Below are 16,181 nucleotides of genomic sequence, written 5' to 3' on the forward strand. Positions count from 1 at the left end.
TTCTTCAAATGCTTTTTGCCCTACAATGCATGTTAAATGGTCCTGCTGCCTTGGAAGCAGGAGGGGGCACTTGTCCCAAGCTAGGGCTCACTTCTGTCACCCAACCCCACCTTCCCGCCAGCACGTTCTGTGGGTCCAGCCCCAGGCCAAGCAGGTGGTGGGGATTGTGTGTGTGTGTCTGTGTGCTGAAAGCAGGAGCTATGAGCATATGCTCTTCCCTCATATCCTCACACACCCCGCACACACTTACACATGCTCAAACATGCATGCACACATGCCCACACAAGGCTGGGCCCCTATCCTAAGCTGGCCCGGTGGTTAAGCTCTGTTCAATGAGGCCGCCTCAGTGGGGGGGCCAGACCCATGGACCCCACCGCAAAGCCTGGGTGACCTCTGAGATGATTAGGGTTGCCCTGACCCCTAATCCAATCAGACTGATTACAGTCAGGGGGCAGGTGAGGGGGAGGGCTCCATGGTTGCCTCCAGGAGCCAGCTTCTCTCTGGGGCACCTGGCCAGCTCCTTCCTCCGGGCCATTCACCAGTGACCAGGCCCTTTCTCAGCCCCAGGCAGGTGAGGGAGAGCAGGGCTTCTTCTGCCCCATTTAGACCAAATGGTGAGGGTTGGGGGCTGAAGCAATTGTAATCTAGCAGAAAAGGGGGGAGGGGGGATATGTGAGAGGGAGGGGGTGGGAGAGACTGGATAGGGGGAGCCAGAAGGAGCAAGGAACAGAGACAGGAGCTTGGATATAGGATGAGTAGATGTGGGGAGTAGACATGAGGAGAGTGGATGTGGGGGAATGAATATCAGGAGAGCAGATGTGGGGGAGTGGACATGGGGAGAGTGGATGTGGGGGAATGAATATCAGGAGAGCGGATGTGGGGGAGTAGATGTGGGGAAGTGGACATGGGGAGAGCGGATGTGGGGGAGTAGACATGGGGGAGTGAATGTGGGGAGAGTTGACACGGGGAGAGTGAACATGGGAGATCAGATGTGGGTGTGGATGAGGGGAGGATGGACATAGGGAGAGTGGACCTGGGGTTATAAGGGGACAGGACACGGAGGCCTCAGGAGTGTCCCTGTGGCCTGCTGGTGTCCAGACTTCCTAGGACAGGCTTTTGAGGAAGTTAAGGGGTGCAGAAGAAGAGGGCATCTCCCTAGGCCCTGCGTACCTGCTTGCCCCAGAGAGCCCCTGCTGACTCCACATGGGCTGGGGTACCCTCAGGAGTCCTGACCGGGCCCCTCATCTTGCCTTAGTCTCCTCACTTGTAACCATAATTCTGGCTCATCTGATGGGTATTAGGATTCTATTTGTGGCTTGATGTAAAACACTGAGCACCCCACCAGAAAACACTGTATACTTATTGTAAAGGAAGCGAGAAAACTCTTTGAGATCCAGCTCAAGGGCCACCTCCCCTGCGAAGTCTGCCCACACGGGGACATCCGGGCACACAGCACGTCTTTCAGCCACTGGCTCAGAACCTCCTTACTAAGCACCTACTATGTGCCAGCGCACACACCGGAACTGCCCCCGTGCATCCGCGGTGCACCTGCTGGGCGTGGGGTGGGGCACACGAGACTCTTGCCCCAGATAGCGATGGCGTTAGTGGGGCACAGATGGAGCCAGGAAGCGGGGAGCGGCTCTGGGGGCCGGGAGCTGCTGCCCAGGTGGGACCTGTGGGCTGAGAGCTGAAGAATAAGGAGCTGGACAGGATGAGGACTTTGACGACCGGGGCACAAAGACTGCCCTCACTTCAGATTCGGGGCGTGGTGAGGTGGGGTACAGGGATTGGCAGCTCTGGGTGGTCGGGTGAGATCTGTGATAGCATCATCTGAAACACAGAAGGAGCAGGAAGCATCTCAGGAGAAAGCGGGACGCTGCGTCGCCCTGGGGTGGGAAACACAGAGGGGAGAGGACGAGGTCTTAGGCAAACAGACCTCAGGGCTTCAACGGCCTTGCTGACCTCGAGGTGTGTGGGTCTGAGCATAGCTGGGAATCTGCGGTTTGGAGCTGAGGATGACGGGACTCATGTACTAATGTCTGAAGAAAGGACAGAGCCTGCATCCAGTGAGGGCAATGTTGTGCCCCAGGGACCTCCATGTGGGTCAGTCCGTGTATCCCCGGGGCGCCTGGAAAGGAGCCAGAGCCCTTAGATGGCCTGGGGGTTCCAAGGGGTCCTTGCTTAGGTTCCTGCCTCCCCCTCCAGGGCCACTCTCTCCCACTCTGCCCGGAGGAGACCCTTAGTCTTCCTGGGGGGTGGCCAGCCTGGCGTTGGCTATGACAACTGGGCCACAAAGCCCTGTGCACATCAGGTGCTTCCAATTTCTCCTTTCCCACAAAATGAAAGACAATCCAATTAGTCATGAGCTCACAGATTTTTAAAACTTTTTGATGATAGATTGCATTGTGATTTTTGGCACATGTAACTCAAAAAAGTGCAAAGAATCAAAAGAGCCATTATAGCCCTAGCTGGTTTGGCTCAGTGGATAGAGTGTCAGTCTGTGGACTAAAGGGTCCTAGGTTCGATTCCGGTCAAGGGCACATGCCCAGGTTGCAGGCTCAATCTCTAGTCGGGGGTATGCAGGAGGCAGCCAATCAATGATTCTCTCTCATAATTGATATTTCTTTCTCTCTCTCCCTCTTCCTTACTCTTTGAAATAAAAATAAATAAATACATAAATAAAACAATTGTCCTTAAAAAAAGAGATTATATATACACATATATATTCTCTCTCTCTCCCTCCCTTCCTCTCTCTCTCCTTCTCCATATATATATAAACTCTCCCACAGTACCTATTCAGGCGAATTGGTATCCTCACACTGAGATCTATAGAACTAGCCAGCATTATACCCAGTGGTGAAACACTGCCCACTGCTCTTCAACATTGTTCTGGATGCTCCAGCTAAGGCAACTGAGCCAGGAAAAGAAACAAAGAATGTCTAGATTGGAAGGGAGAAGGAAAATAGTCTCTACTAGCAAATAACATGAAAATCCTAAGGAATTCATAAAAACTATCTGACTGATAAACCTTCAGCAAGGTTACAGAGTATGAGGTCAATATTAAAAATTGACTGTGTTTCTTTACACTAACAATGAACAATCTAAACATGAGATTAAGAGAACAGTTTCATTTACCATCATATCAAAAAGAATATACTACATAGAAATAAATTTTATATAAGAAGTGCAAGACTTGTACCCTGAAAACAATGTCATTAAAAGAAATTAAGGAAGGCCAGAGTAAATGGAAAGACATTCCATGTTTCTGGACCAGGAGACACTATTGCAAGATGGCCATACTCCCAAAATTAATGTGCAGATTCAATGCAATCCTTTAAAATCCAAGATTTTTGCAGAAATTGACGAGCTGATCCTAAAATTCATATAGGATGGAAAGGGGCCCCAAATAACCAAATAAAGCCTGGACAAGCAGAACAAAGTTGGAAGACTCACACTTTTGGATTGCAAAACTTACTGCAGGTAATCAAGATGGCGTGGCATGGGCATTGACAGGAAAGACATGTGGAGCAATGGGATAGGCTAGAGCCCGTAAGTAAACCCACACTTCCCTCCCTGGCTTCCCAACCCCATCGGAGACAGCCTTACTCCACCACCACTGGCAGCCTCTCCAGGGAGGACAGGCTTCTGCCTTCTTCCCCCAATCCTGCTGTTTCCTTTTGGGGAAGTGGGAACCCGAGGAATGCCAATCTGGGCTCTGGAACCAGGAACCCAGAGAGCCTAGGACCCTGCCTGGGGCTCCTGGCCATGGTACAAGTGCTGAACATGCCTCCCTGCTCCACAACACTACTGACCAAAGCACAGCATAGGACCCACATAGGCAGCAACTGCACCACATACATGCTTACTCACATGTGCACACACATACATGCTCATGCTTGCATATACACCATGCAATGCACACTTGTGCATATAGACACACCACACACGTATATACACACACCACACATGTATATACACATATTGAGCACACACATGAACACCAAACACACTACACACATTTTCTCAAACATGGCCACACATGCAGCCATGCACACCCATATAACTTTATGCATACATACATGCATACATGCCCCACACTCACACATGTTCAGGCACACATGCAGGCACACACATGCACTCATACGCACATGTTCCCACATGCCTGATGTGCCATATTGCTCTGTGGACCTAACTCCTCCCATGCATGGCAGTGGCCATCCCCATGGGGAGCTGCTATATAATTATGCTTATGGTAGTTCTGTGAAGTCAGCTGAGTAGCAATTATTTTTCCATTTTGTAGATGGGAAGGGTGACACTCCAGGAACATGGGCTCACCTGGGGGAGATGGTTATGGCCACCTGACATTGGGGAGTCCTGGGCCCTTGAACAAACACCATCAGGTCCCACCAGCCCTCAATGCAGCATTCAGCTGCACTCCCAGGACCCCTCTTCAGTGGGCCCCTGCTACATGCATGCCAGCAATCCCAGGACCTGGTGCACCTCTCCTTCTTTTTCCTTCTCCTGTATCCTGAGGGCGGCTGCACCAGTGCACGTCTTATCCTTCATGCTCACCTCTTAAGGTGACTTTGACATGCCATCAAGGGATGGGTTTGTGTCCCCTGCCTTAGACCTTGGGGGGCCTTTGAAACTGCCTCAATGAATGTGGTGATGCCTGGTCCCTGACACTAGGTCTCAAAGGCAATACGAAGTGACATCAGCAAAATGGCAGAGTAGGAAGTGTCCAGGGCCTGCCTTCCACAGAAACATGAAAAAAATCAAGCCTGTCCAATGTGGCTCAGTGGTAGAGTGTCAACCTATGAGCCAGGAGGTCACAATTTGATTCCTGGTCAGGGCACATGCCCGGGTTGTGGGCTCAGTCCCCGGTGTAGAGTGTGCAGGAGGCAGCCGATCAATATATATATATCTTTTTTATTGATTTCAGAGAGGGAGAGGGAGAGGGAGATAGAAACATCAATGATCTCTCTCTGTCTCTCTCTCTCTCTCTCTCTCTCTCTCTCTCTCTCTCTTCCTTCCTCTCTGAAATCAATAAAAATGAATTTGAAATAATCAAACAAAGACTCAACATCGTCAGAACCCTGGAATGGAGCCCAAGGTTTTCAGCAACCAAGCAAACCACCCTCTGACGTGAAGTCTTGAGATGGCTGTCTTTGTTGTTTCCATGTGGGTAGATGGTTCTGGAGGGAGTGTAGTGGATATTGTTCCCAAGGACTTGTTTGGGTTCCCTAAAGGACTATACAAAAAATTAGAAGTTTCTCAGTGGAGGGTATTCCTTGAAAACATTGAAAATCAAATAAACAAGCCACTGCCACCTGGTGAAAAAGATTACAGTTGGCTGCCTGGGAGGAAAGGCTGGGAGAAGAGCTACTTTGGTGAATAAAAGCTTTGAAAAGCTCCTCTTATATCCTGAGAGAGCTAAAGCCACATGCATACCAAAGGCAGGATGCATGCTCAAGAAATATCTTAAGATTTCATCTCCAGCTGATCTTCAGGCTCAGTGGCAGGGAGCAAAACTAGGGCAGAGTTGTGAGCAGACTAGCTAACATGGAAAGAGTGCACAGCACAGCCAATCTGCAAAGACTAGAAGGAGTATTTTTTCCTTTCAGTTGTATATGTTTTGCTCCAGGATATTAAGGAAATTTCTGCCAAACCACTAGCTGACCACAAGCTAAAGAAACAGATACTTCAGAGACCACACATGACAAAGAACCCTGGTTGGGTAGCTTAGTTAGTTGGGGTGTTATCCCATACACCAAAAGATTGTGGGTTCGATCCCTAGTTGGGGTGTATATGGGAGGCAACTCATAGATGTTTCTCTCTCACATTGGCATTTCTTTCTCTCTCTCCCCTTCCCTCTTTCTATAAAATCAATAAAAACATACCCTTGGGTGAGGATTTAAAAAAAAGAAAGACACAAAAATAAGCAACTAAAACTCACAGCAAGCATAACAGAGGAGGGAAAATAATCCAATTTCCAGAGTTACCATATTATAATATTAAAAAGGTGCATATTTCAACCAAAAATTATGAGGCTTGCAAAAAAGCAAGAAATCTAGACAACATGGAGAAATTCCTAGAAAACACAAACTACTAAAACTAACTCAAGAAGAAATAGAAAGTCTGAATAGATCTATAACATGTCAAGATATTGAATCAGTAATTTAACACCTCTCAACAAAGAAAGCTTGGGGAGTTATAACTAACATTTAAAGAAGAATCAACACCAATGATTCTTAAACTCTTCCAAAAAACAAGAGGAGGGAACCTTTCAAAACACATTCTATGAGGTCAGCATTACCCGGACACCAAAACCAGACAAATATAAGAAAAGAAATACAGACCAATATCCATTATAAATACTGATGCAGAAATCGTCACCAAAATCATTGCAAACAAAATTATCCAGCAGATTAAAAGGATTGTACATCATGGCCAAGGAGGATTTATCCCAAGAATGTAGAAACATCAACCAGCACTAACATACCACATTAAGAGGATGAAGGCAATACCACATGATCCTTTTACTTGATGAAGAAAAAGATTTTGATGTAATCCAACAGCCTTTCATGATAAAAACACTCCATATTCATGGATTGGAAGACTTAAGGTTGTTTTTAAAAATCCTTTGAGAGAGAGGAAGAGAGAGAGAGAGAGAGAGAGAGAGAGAGAGAGAGAGAATCATCAATGTAAGAAACATTGATTGCAGTACGTGCCCCAATTGGGGATCAAACCAGAAACCTAGTTATGTGCCCTTACTGGGAATCAAACCCACAACCTTCTGGCGTATGGGATGATGCTCCAACCAACTGAGATGGCATACTCCCCAAAGTTATCTACAGAATCAATAAAATCACCAACAAAATCTCAATAGCCATTTCTGCAGAAATGGAAAAGCTAATCCTAAAATTCATATGAAATTGGAAGGGACCCCAAATAGCCAAAACAATCTTGTAAAATAAAAACAAAGTTGGAGAACTTACACTTCCCAACTTTAAACATACTACAAAGCTACAGCAATCAAAATCATGTGGTATTGGCAGAAGTATAGCCATATGTATCAATGGAATGGAATTGAGAGTCTGGAAATAAATCCACACATCTATTGCCTATTGATTTTTGACAAGAGTGCCAAGACCATTCAGTGAGAAAAAATAGTCTGTTCAACAGATGGTGCTGGAATAACTGGATTTCTACATACAAAAGAATGAAGTTGGACCCCAACCTCATATGAAAAAATCAACCACATAGATCAAAGATTGAATGTAAGAGATAAAACTATGAAACTCTTAGAAGAAAACATAGGTATAAATCCTTGTAACCTTAGACTAGGCAATGCTTACTTTGATACGATATCTAAATAGATAAATTAGACTTCACCAAAATTTAAAAATTTTGTGCATCAAAGGACACTGTCATAAAAGTGAAAAGACAACCTACAAATGGGAGAAAATATTTGCAAATCATATATCTGACAAGTTTTTAGTGTCTAGAATGTATGAAGAACTTTAATAGCTAAAGAGTAAAAGCACAAACAACCCAATTAAACACTGTGCAAAGAACTTGAATAGACATTTTTCCAAAGAAGACATACAGATGTCCACTAATCCCATAAAGAGATGCTCAGCATCATTAGCCGTCAGGGAATTGCAAATAAAAACCACAATGAGATACCATTTTGTGTCCACTGACATGGCTAAAGAAAAAAGACAGAGAATAACAAGTGTTGACAAGGATGTGGAAAAAATTGAAACCCTTATGCAATGCTGATAGGAATGTAAAATGGTGCAGTTGCTGTGGAAAACGGTTTGATGGTTCCTGGAAAACTTAAACAGGAGGACCAAAAGTGGAGACCACATAGAGACTGGTAGGAGGGGTGGAGGTGTGAAAGGGCTGGCCCGGTGCCCACAGACAGCAACTGAAGTCTCCGAGAGAGATCTCAGCTGTGGGGGGTTGCCACTGAGAACTCTGGGTTCTAATCCCCAAGCTGCCCCCCCCACCCCAGCAGAGAGCACCAAAACTGAGGAGGGTACCCACATAACATCTGGCTGTGAAAAGCAGCGGGGCACTGGCTGCCCGGGAAAAATGGCTGGAAATTCAGGCACTCTCTTAAAGGGCCAATGCACAAAATTCCCTGTGGAGCCACCCACCTTGTGCTCTGGCAGAGCGAGGGTGAAGTGGACTGGAGCTGTGAGGGCAGAAACCAAGACTGGGGACTCTGGGGTAGAGCTGGGGACTCCGGGGATAGAGCTCAGAAGGCAGACACCCTGTTTCCTGGGTTGAGTCATTCCCTCAAGTAGCAGAGGACATCTTTCCCACATAGACATCTGCCTTGCCTTGGGGGAAGACAGTTGACACACCCTATTGGAAAACACCTTGCCCTGAGGTCACTTAAGAGATTAAAAATAACAATTAGCCTCCAGGCAGTAGCAACTGCCCCACCCTGTTGAAAAAAACTTGCCACACCTTCAGATGATTGCCTGGTGGGCAATTCAAGTCAGAATCCTATTAGTCTGTAGGCAGAGGCGGTCTCTGGAGGCCTTGAGTCTTTGCCCAATCTAATTAGTCAGAAGTAGACTTGAACACTGTCCTGCACTAGAGATTGAGAGGTGTAGAGGATCTACCTAATACATAGTCACAAATCCAAACAGACAACCAAAATGAGGAGACAAAGAAACAACCCCAAAATGAAAGAAGCAGAGAATTCTCCAGAAGAAGAGATAAATGAGGCAGAGATGAGAAATTTATCTGAAACAGAGTTAAGAGTAATGATGGTAAAGTTGCTCAACAGCATAAAAAAAGATATAGTAACTATGAAAAAAGAACAGTCTGAGATAAAGAATGACATAACACAAATAAAGAACACATTGGAAGGAATACACAGCAGATTAGGGGAAGCTGAGGATCAAATCAGTGAAATAGAAGTCAGAGTTGAAAATATCACTCAATCAGAAAACAAAAAAACAACAACAACAAAAAATTAAAAAGCAGGAGGACAGCTTAAGGGAGCTGTAGGACAACATGAAAGGTAACAATATTAGAATAGCAGACTCATCAGAAGTGGCAGAAAGGCATAGAGAAGGTGTTTGAAGAAATAATGGCAGAAAACTCCCCTAACCTGGTAAAGGAAAAAGTCACACAACTTCAAGAGATACAGAGAACTCCAAACAAGAAGAACCCAAACAGGCCCATGCCCAGACACATCATAATTAAAATGCCAAAAATTAAAGACAAAGAGAGAATCTTAAAGGCAACAAGAGAAAAGCAAACTATTACCTACAAAGGAGTTCCCATAAGGCTGACACCTAATTTCTCATCAGAAACTCCACAGGCCAGAAGGGAATGGCATGCAGTACTCAAGGTAATGGAAAGCAAGGATCTGAGACGAAGATTACTATATTCAGTAAGGCTATCATTCAAAATAGATGGTCAAATAAAGAGCTCCCCAGACAAAAAAAGGATAAGGGGTACATCACCACCAAGCCAGCATTACAAGAAATGCTAAAGGAATTGCTGTAATGAGAAGAAGAAACAGAGAGAGAAACCTAGCCTTACAGAAATATAATGGCAATAAATAAGTACCTATCAATAATAACCCTAAATGTAAATGGACTAAATGCTCCAATCAAAAGGCGTAGGGTAGCAGAATGGATAAAAAAAACAAACAAACAAAAAAAAACAAAAAAAAAAAACATGACCCAACTATATGCTGTCTACAAGAGACCCACCTCAAAATAAAAGACACACACAGGATGAAAGTGAAGGGATAAAAAAAAAAATTCCATGTAATGGAAAAGAAAAAGAAGCTGGAGTAGCAATGCTCATATCTGACAAAATAGGCTTTAAAAAGAAGGCCATCACAAGAGACAAAAAAGGTCACTACATAATACTAAAGGGATCGATCCAACAAGAGGATATAACCCTGGTAAACATATATGCACCCAACATAGGAGCACCTCTACATATATAAAAACCTAAGTGACCTTTATGACCGAACAACTGAATGACCGAATGACTGGTCAACCAGTTGCTATGACGTGCACTGACAACTAGGGGGCAGATGCTCAATGCAGGAGCTGCCCCCTGGTGGTCAGTGCATTCCCACAGCCAACCTCCTGCAGTTCCAAACCATCCCCCTTGGCTGGCCAGCCCCAATTGCCCCAGTAGGGACTGGATGAGACAGCCCTGATAATCTCAACCACCGGCCAGGCTGAGGGACCCCACTTGTGCACGAATTCGTGTACCAGGCCTCTAGTAAATATATAAAAAAACTTCTAGAGGACTTTAAGGGAGAGATTGACAACAATACAGTCATAGTAGGGGACTTGAACACCCCTCTGATTTCACTGGATAGATATTCCAGATAAAACGTAACAAGGAAACAGAGACTCTAAAGGACACACTGGATATTTAATTGACATTCATAGAACATTTCACCCCAATGCAGCAGGATATACATTCTTCTCAAGTGCACATAGATCATTCTCAAAGATAGACCACGTGTTAGGACACAAAACAAGTCTCTACAAGTTCAAGAAGATTGAAATAATATCAAGCATCTTCTCAGATCACAGTGGAATGAAATTAGAAATCAACTACAGTAAAAACACCCAAAACATTCAAACACATGGAGGCCAAAAAACATGTTACTAAACATTGAATGGTCTACCAATGAGATCAAGAAATAAATAAAAAACTTCCTGGAAACAAATGAAAATGAACACACAACACCCTAAAATCTCTGGGTCACAGCAAAAGCAGTCCGGAGAGGGAAGTTTATAGCACTACAGGCATACCTCGAAAAACAAGAAAAACCAGCAATAAACTAACCCTACAACTTAAAGAACTAGAAAGAGAACAACAAGAAAAGCCCAGAGTAAGGAGAAGGAAGGAAATAATAAAGTTGAGAGTAGAAATAAATAACATAGAGACTAAAAAAAAAATCAATGAAACCAAGAATTGGTTCTTTGAAAGGATAAACAAAATTGATAAACCATTAGCCAGACCCATCAAATAACAGAGAGAGAGGACCCAAATAAATAAAATCAGAAACAAACATGGAGGAGTAACCACTGATACCACAGAAATACAAAGGATTGTAGGAAAATACTATGAACAACTATATGCCAACAAGCTGGACAATGTGGATGAAATACACAAATTCCTAGAAAAATATAAACTGAATCAGGAAGAATCAGAAAACTCTCACCAGACAAAAGCCCAGTTCCGGACAGCTTCACAGGGGAGGTTTACCAAACTTTCAAAGAAAAACTAACACCTGTACTCCTCAAACTATTTCAGATAATCCAAGAGGAAGGAACACTTCCAAACTCTTTTTATGAGGCCAGGATTATCCTAATTCCAAAACCAGATAAAGACACTACAAAGAAAGAGAATTACAGGCCAATATCCCTGATGAACATAGATGCTAACATTCTCAACAAAATATTAGCATATGGCATCCAGCAATATATTAAAAAGATCATACACCATGATCAAGTGGGATTTATTCCAGGGATGCAAGGCTTGCACAATATTCGCAAACCAGTAAACGTGATACATCACATAAACAAATTGAAAGACAAAAATCACATGATCATATCGATAAATGCAGAAAAAATATTTGACAAAATCCAACACCCATTTTTGATAAAAACTCTCAGCTAAGTGGGAATAGAGGGAGCATATCTCAACATGATAAAGGCCATATATGACAAACCTACAACCAACATCATACTCAATAGGCAAAAACTAAAACCATTTCCCTTAAGAACAGAAAGAAGACAGGGATGCCCACTTTCACCATTTTTTGTTTGACATAGTACTGGTAGTGCTAGCCATAGCGATCAGACAAGAAGAAGAAATAAAAGGCATCCAAATTGGAAAAGAAGGAGTAAAACTGTTACCATTTGCAGATGACATGATATTGTACAAAGAAAACCCCAAAGACTCCATAAAAAAATTATTAGACTTAATAAATGAATTCGGCAATGTAGCAGGATACAAAATTAACACCCAGAAATCTATGGCTTTTTTATATACCAATAATGAACTCATTTTTTGCAACAAAAAAAATTAAGATACCTGGGAATAAACTTAACTAAGGAAGTGAAAGACCTGTACTTGGAAAACTACAAGACATTGAAAAAAGAGATAGAGGAAGACATAAACAAATGGAAGAATATACTGTGTTCATGGATTGATAGAATCAACATCATTAAAATGTCCATACTACCCAAAGCAATCTATAGATTCAATGCACTTCCCATTAAGATACCAATGGAATATTTCACAGACCTAGAACGAACTCTTCAAAAATTCATATGGAATAAAAAAAGACCCTGAATAGCTGAAGCAATCTTGAGAAAAAAGAACAAAGATGGAGGGATCACAATAACAGATATCAAGCTATATTACAAAGCCACTGTTCTCAAAACTGCCTGGTACTGGCCCAAGAACAGACATATAGACCAATGGAACAGAACAGAGAACCCAGAAATTGACCCAAGTCATTATGCTCAACTAATACTTGACAACAGAGGCACGAGCATACAGTGGAGTCAGGACAGTCTCTTCAATAAATGCTGTTGGGAAAATTGGACAGATACATGCAAAAAAAATGAAACTAGACCACCAACTAACACCATACACAAAAATAAACTCAAAATGGATAAAGGACTTAAACATAAGATGGGAAACCATAAAAATCTTAAATGAATCCACAGGCAGCAAAATATCAGCCATATGTCATAGCAATATCTTTACCAATCCAGCTCGGAGGGCAATGGAAACTAAGGAGAAATTAAACAAGTGGGACTACATCAAAATAAAAAGCTTCTGCACAGCAAAAGAAACCATCAACAAAACAACAAGAAAGCCTACTGCATGAGAGAACATATTTGCCAATGTTATCTCTGATAAGGGTTTAATCTCCAAAATCTACAGGGAACTAATACAACTTAACAAAAGGAAGATAAAGGATCCAATAAAAAAAATGGGCAAAGAACCTCAATAGACACTTTTCGAAAGAGGACATACAGAAGGCCAAGAGACATATGAAAACATGCTCAAAGTCACTAATCATCGGAAAAAAGCAAATCAAAATGACGATTAGGTACCATCTCACACCTGTCAGAATAGCTGTCATCAACAAATCAATAAATGACAAGTGCTGGAGAGGATGCAGAGAAAAAGGAACCCTTTTGCACTGCTGGTGGAAATGCAGACTGGTGCAGCCACTGTGGAAAACAGTATGGAGTTTCCTCAAAAAGTTAAAAATGGAACTCCCATTTGACCCAGTAATCCCACTTCTAGAAATATATCCCAAGAAATCAGAAACACCAATCAGAAAGGATATATGCACCCCTATGTTTATAGCAGCACAATTTATAATAGCTAAGATTTGGAAACAGCCTAAGTGCTCATCAGCAGATGAGTGGACTAAAAACTGTGGTACATCTATACAATGGAATACTACTTTGTAAAAAAGAAGGAACTCTTACCATTTGCAACAGCATGGATAGACCTGGAGAGCATTATGCTAAGCGAAATAAGCCAGTTGGAGAAAGATAAATATCTTATGATCTCACTCATTTGTGGGATATAATGAACAACATAAACTGATGAACCAAAATAGAGCCAGAGAAAAAAAATATTTTAGACTATAATAGAAGTAATCCTGTTATTTGCAGATTTTTAATATTTCCTACAACTTTTATGATATTATACTATGTTAGTACAGTTTTGGTAATATTATTATATTTAAATTTTTTTTCTTGAAATATTAATTTTTATTGCATGTAATCTATAATAATAAAAGCGTAATATGGTAATTAGACTGAACAGCTGAATGACCTTCTGGACGTCATTCTGGATGTCCTTCCAGATGACCTTCTGGATGAAGCTGTGGAGGCGGGGGCCGAGGTAGAGGTGGTTAGGGGTGATCAGGCAGGCAGGCAGAGGCAGTTAGGAGCCAGTGGTCCTGGATTGTGAGAGGGATGTCTGACTGCCTGCAGGATTGGGCCTGAACCGGCAGTCGGACATCCCCCGAGGGGTCCTGGATTGCAAGAGGGTCCAGGCCGGGCTGAGGGGACCCCCCACCGGTGCATAAATTTTGTGCACTGGGCCTCTAGTATTATTATATTTAAAATCGTTTTTCTTGAAATATTAATGTTTATTGCATGTAATATTATTATATTTAAAATTGTTTTTCTTAAAATATTAATGTTCATTGCATGTAACATTATTATACTTAAAATCTTTTTTCTTGAAATATTAAAAAAATACTTTTAAAAAAGAAACAACAACAACAAAAAAACTTCAACAGAATTATCCTGAGACCAAGCAATTCTACTCATCCACTCCAAAGGCTTTGAAAACAGTTGTACTAAAATGTTCATAGCAGCACTATTTACAATGGCCAAGGGTTGAAAATGCCCAAATGTCCATCGATGATGAATGAATAATAAAATGTGGTATATCCATATAGTGGGATATTATCTTACCTGATAATAGACAAACATGTAAATTGACTATACCTCTGCTACGTCCACAGCCAATCAGGAGTGAGTATGCAAATTAACCCAACAAATATGGCGGGTTAATTTGCATATGCAGGCGCAGAGCTGCCTGGAGGGGCGGGATGCCTGCTATGAGGGGGAGGGGGGGTGGCGGAGGGAGCTACAGGAGCGGTGCTCTGGCCAGGAGCAAGGACTTTCGGACTCCCGGGTGGCCGGGAGCGAGGACTTGTGGGCTCCCAAGCATCCAGGAGCGAAGCCAGGGTAAGGAAGGCTTATTCTTGCACGAATATCATGCAACAGGCCTCTAGTTCAGTAATAAAAGGAATGAAGTGCTGTAACATGTTACAGTGTGGATAAATCTTGAAAACATTCCGCTAAGTGAAAGGAGTCCCTCTCTCCCACTCTCCACCTCCTTCCCTTCCCACTTGCCCATGTGGCCCAGCTCCCATATAGTAATGGAGCCCAGGCCACATGCAGAGGCCCACGGATCGCCAGATGTGAGGGAGAACAGGGACTGGTGGAGGGGCATAGACCAACCTGGGAGTGCTGCACTCTGATTTGTTGGGACGTATGACACATCATCATTGTCCAAACCTGCGATTTTCAACCTTTTTCATCTCATGACACACATAAACTAATTACTAAAATTCTGCAACGCATAAATATACATATATATATATATACATATATATATATGACAATCTGACAAAAATAATTATAATTTTGATTCATTTACACTGGATGGCTATTGTTGTGTTCCCTGTTGTCATTTTTTAAAATCTGACATCCTAAGGAAAAAGAGGTCAGTGCCCCTAACTAAATAGTCAGGTATTGCATGTATTAAAAATTCTTGTGGCACACTGGCTGAAAATCGCTGGTTTAAACTATGCCGTTTTGAGAAAAATTGCTCTTCACCGAACGTTAACCAACATGCAGACCTCCTCATCTTCCTCTCCTTCCCAAAATCACCACTGGCTCCAGGCCCCTGGATAGCTCCCCTCATGTGCCTCTTGGTCCCCAATCCTCTCCCTTCCTGGTTTTTTTTTTTTTTTCCTTTTAATTGTATTTTCTCTCTAAGACCTGCCTTAAGTGCAATTTCCTTTCAGGGAGGGCAAGTCAGAGAAATCGGTGTGATCCTGTGTCCTTCCTGAGCTCCAGGAGCCCCCTCAGCGCCAGTGACCATGGGAAGAAACCACATCAGAGATGCCGAGATCACCAGGCGTGTGCAGCACCACCCACCTGTTGGAGGGGCAGGTGAGACGCGAGGGCAGAGCAGGGCCGCTGGCTTGGGCCTGCTGCACCAACAGGCTGCCACCCCCCCCCCCCCCCCGGAAGCGTACCTTTGTCCAGCACGGGGCCGAAGATGGCCAGGCTGTTGTTGACGGTGGTGCAGTTCCACCTGCGGCCGCGGAACTGGTGCTGGCACTCCTCGATGCTGATCCTGACGCCCTCCGCCACGCTGGGCATGATCTCCACGTAGTTCCGACAGAAGCGCAGCTGCTTGGGTACTAGGCCCGGGATGCTGGCGCAAAGGATGGGCTGTGTGCCCAGGGACGAGTACTGGGGCCCGACAGCCAGGGACCTGGGGGAGAAGGGCAAAGAGGCCTGGTGAGTGGGAGAGCTGGCCTGGCAGCCTCTGAAGCAGGG

At 43.6% G+C, this 16,181-nt stretch overlaps 1 protein-coding gene across 1 annotated transcript in view; it reads right to left on the bottom strand.

The window, feature by feature from the left end:
• Window positions 1–16,181, bottom strand: part of WNT3A (Wnt family member 3A) — a gene marked incomplete at both ends in the record, with an annotated part of 52,327 nt that overhangs the window by 20,509 nt on the left and 15,637 nt on the right. Inside the window, one exon of the mRNA XM_079773162.1 lies at window positions 15,875–16,116. Coding sequence (XP_079629288.1) covers window positions 15,875–16,116 — 242 coding nt within the window. The remainder of the gene's footprint in view (window positions 1–15,874; window positions 16,117–16,181) is intronic.

Source organism: Cnephaeus nilssonii (genome assembly GCF_951640355.1).
Source record: "Cnephaeus nilssonii genome assembly, chromosome: 5".
Taxonomy (NCBI): Eukaryota; Metazoa; Chordata; class Mammalia; order Chiroptera; family Vespertilionidae; genus Cnephaeus; species Cnephaeus nilssonii.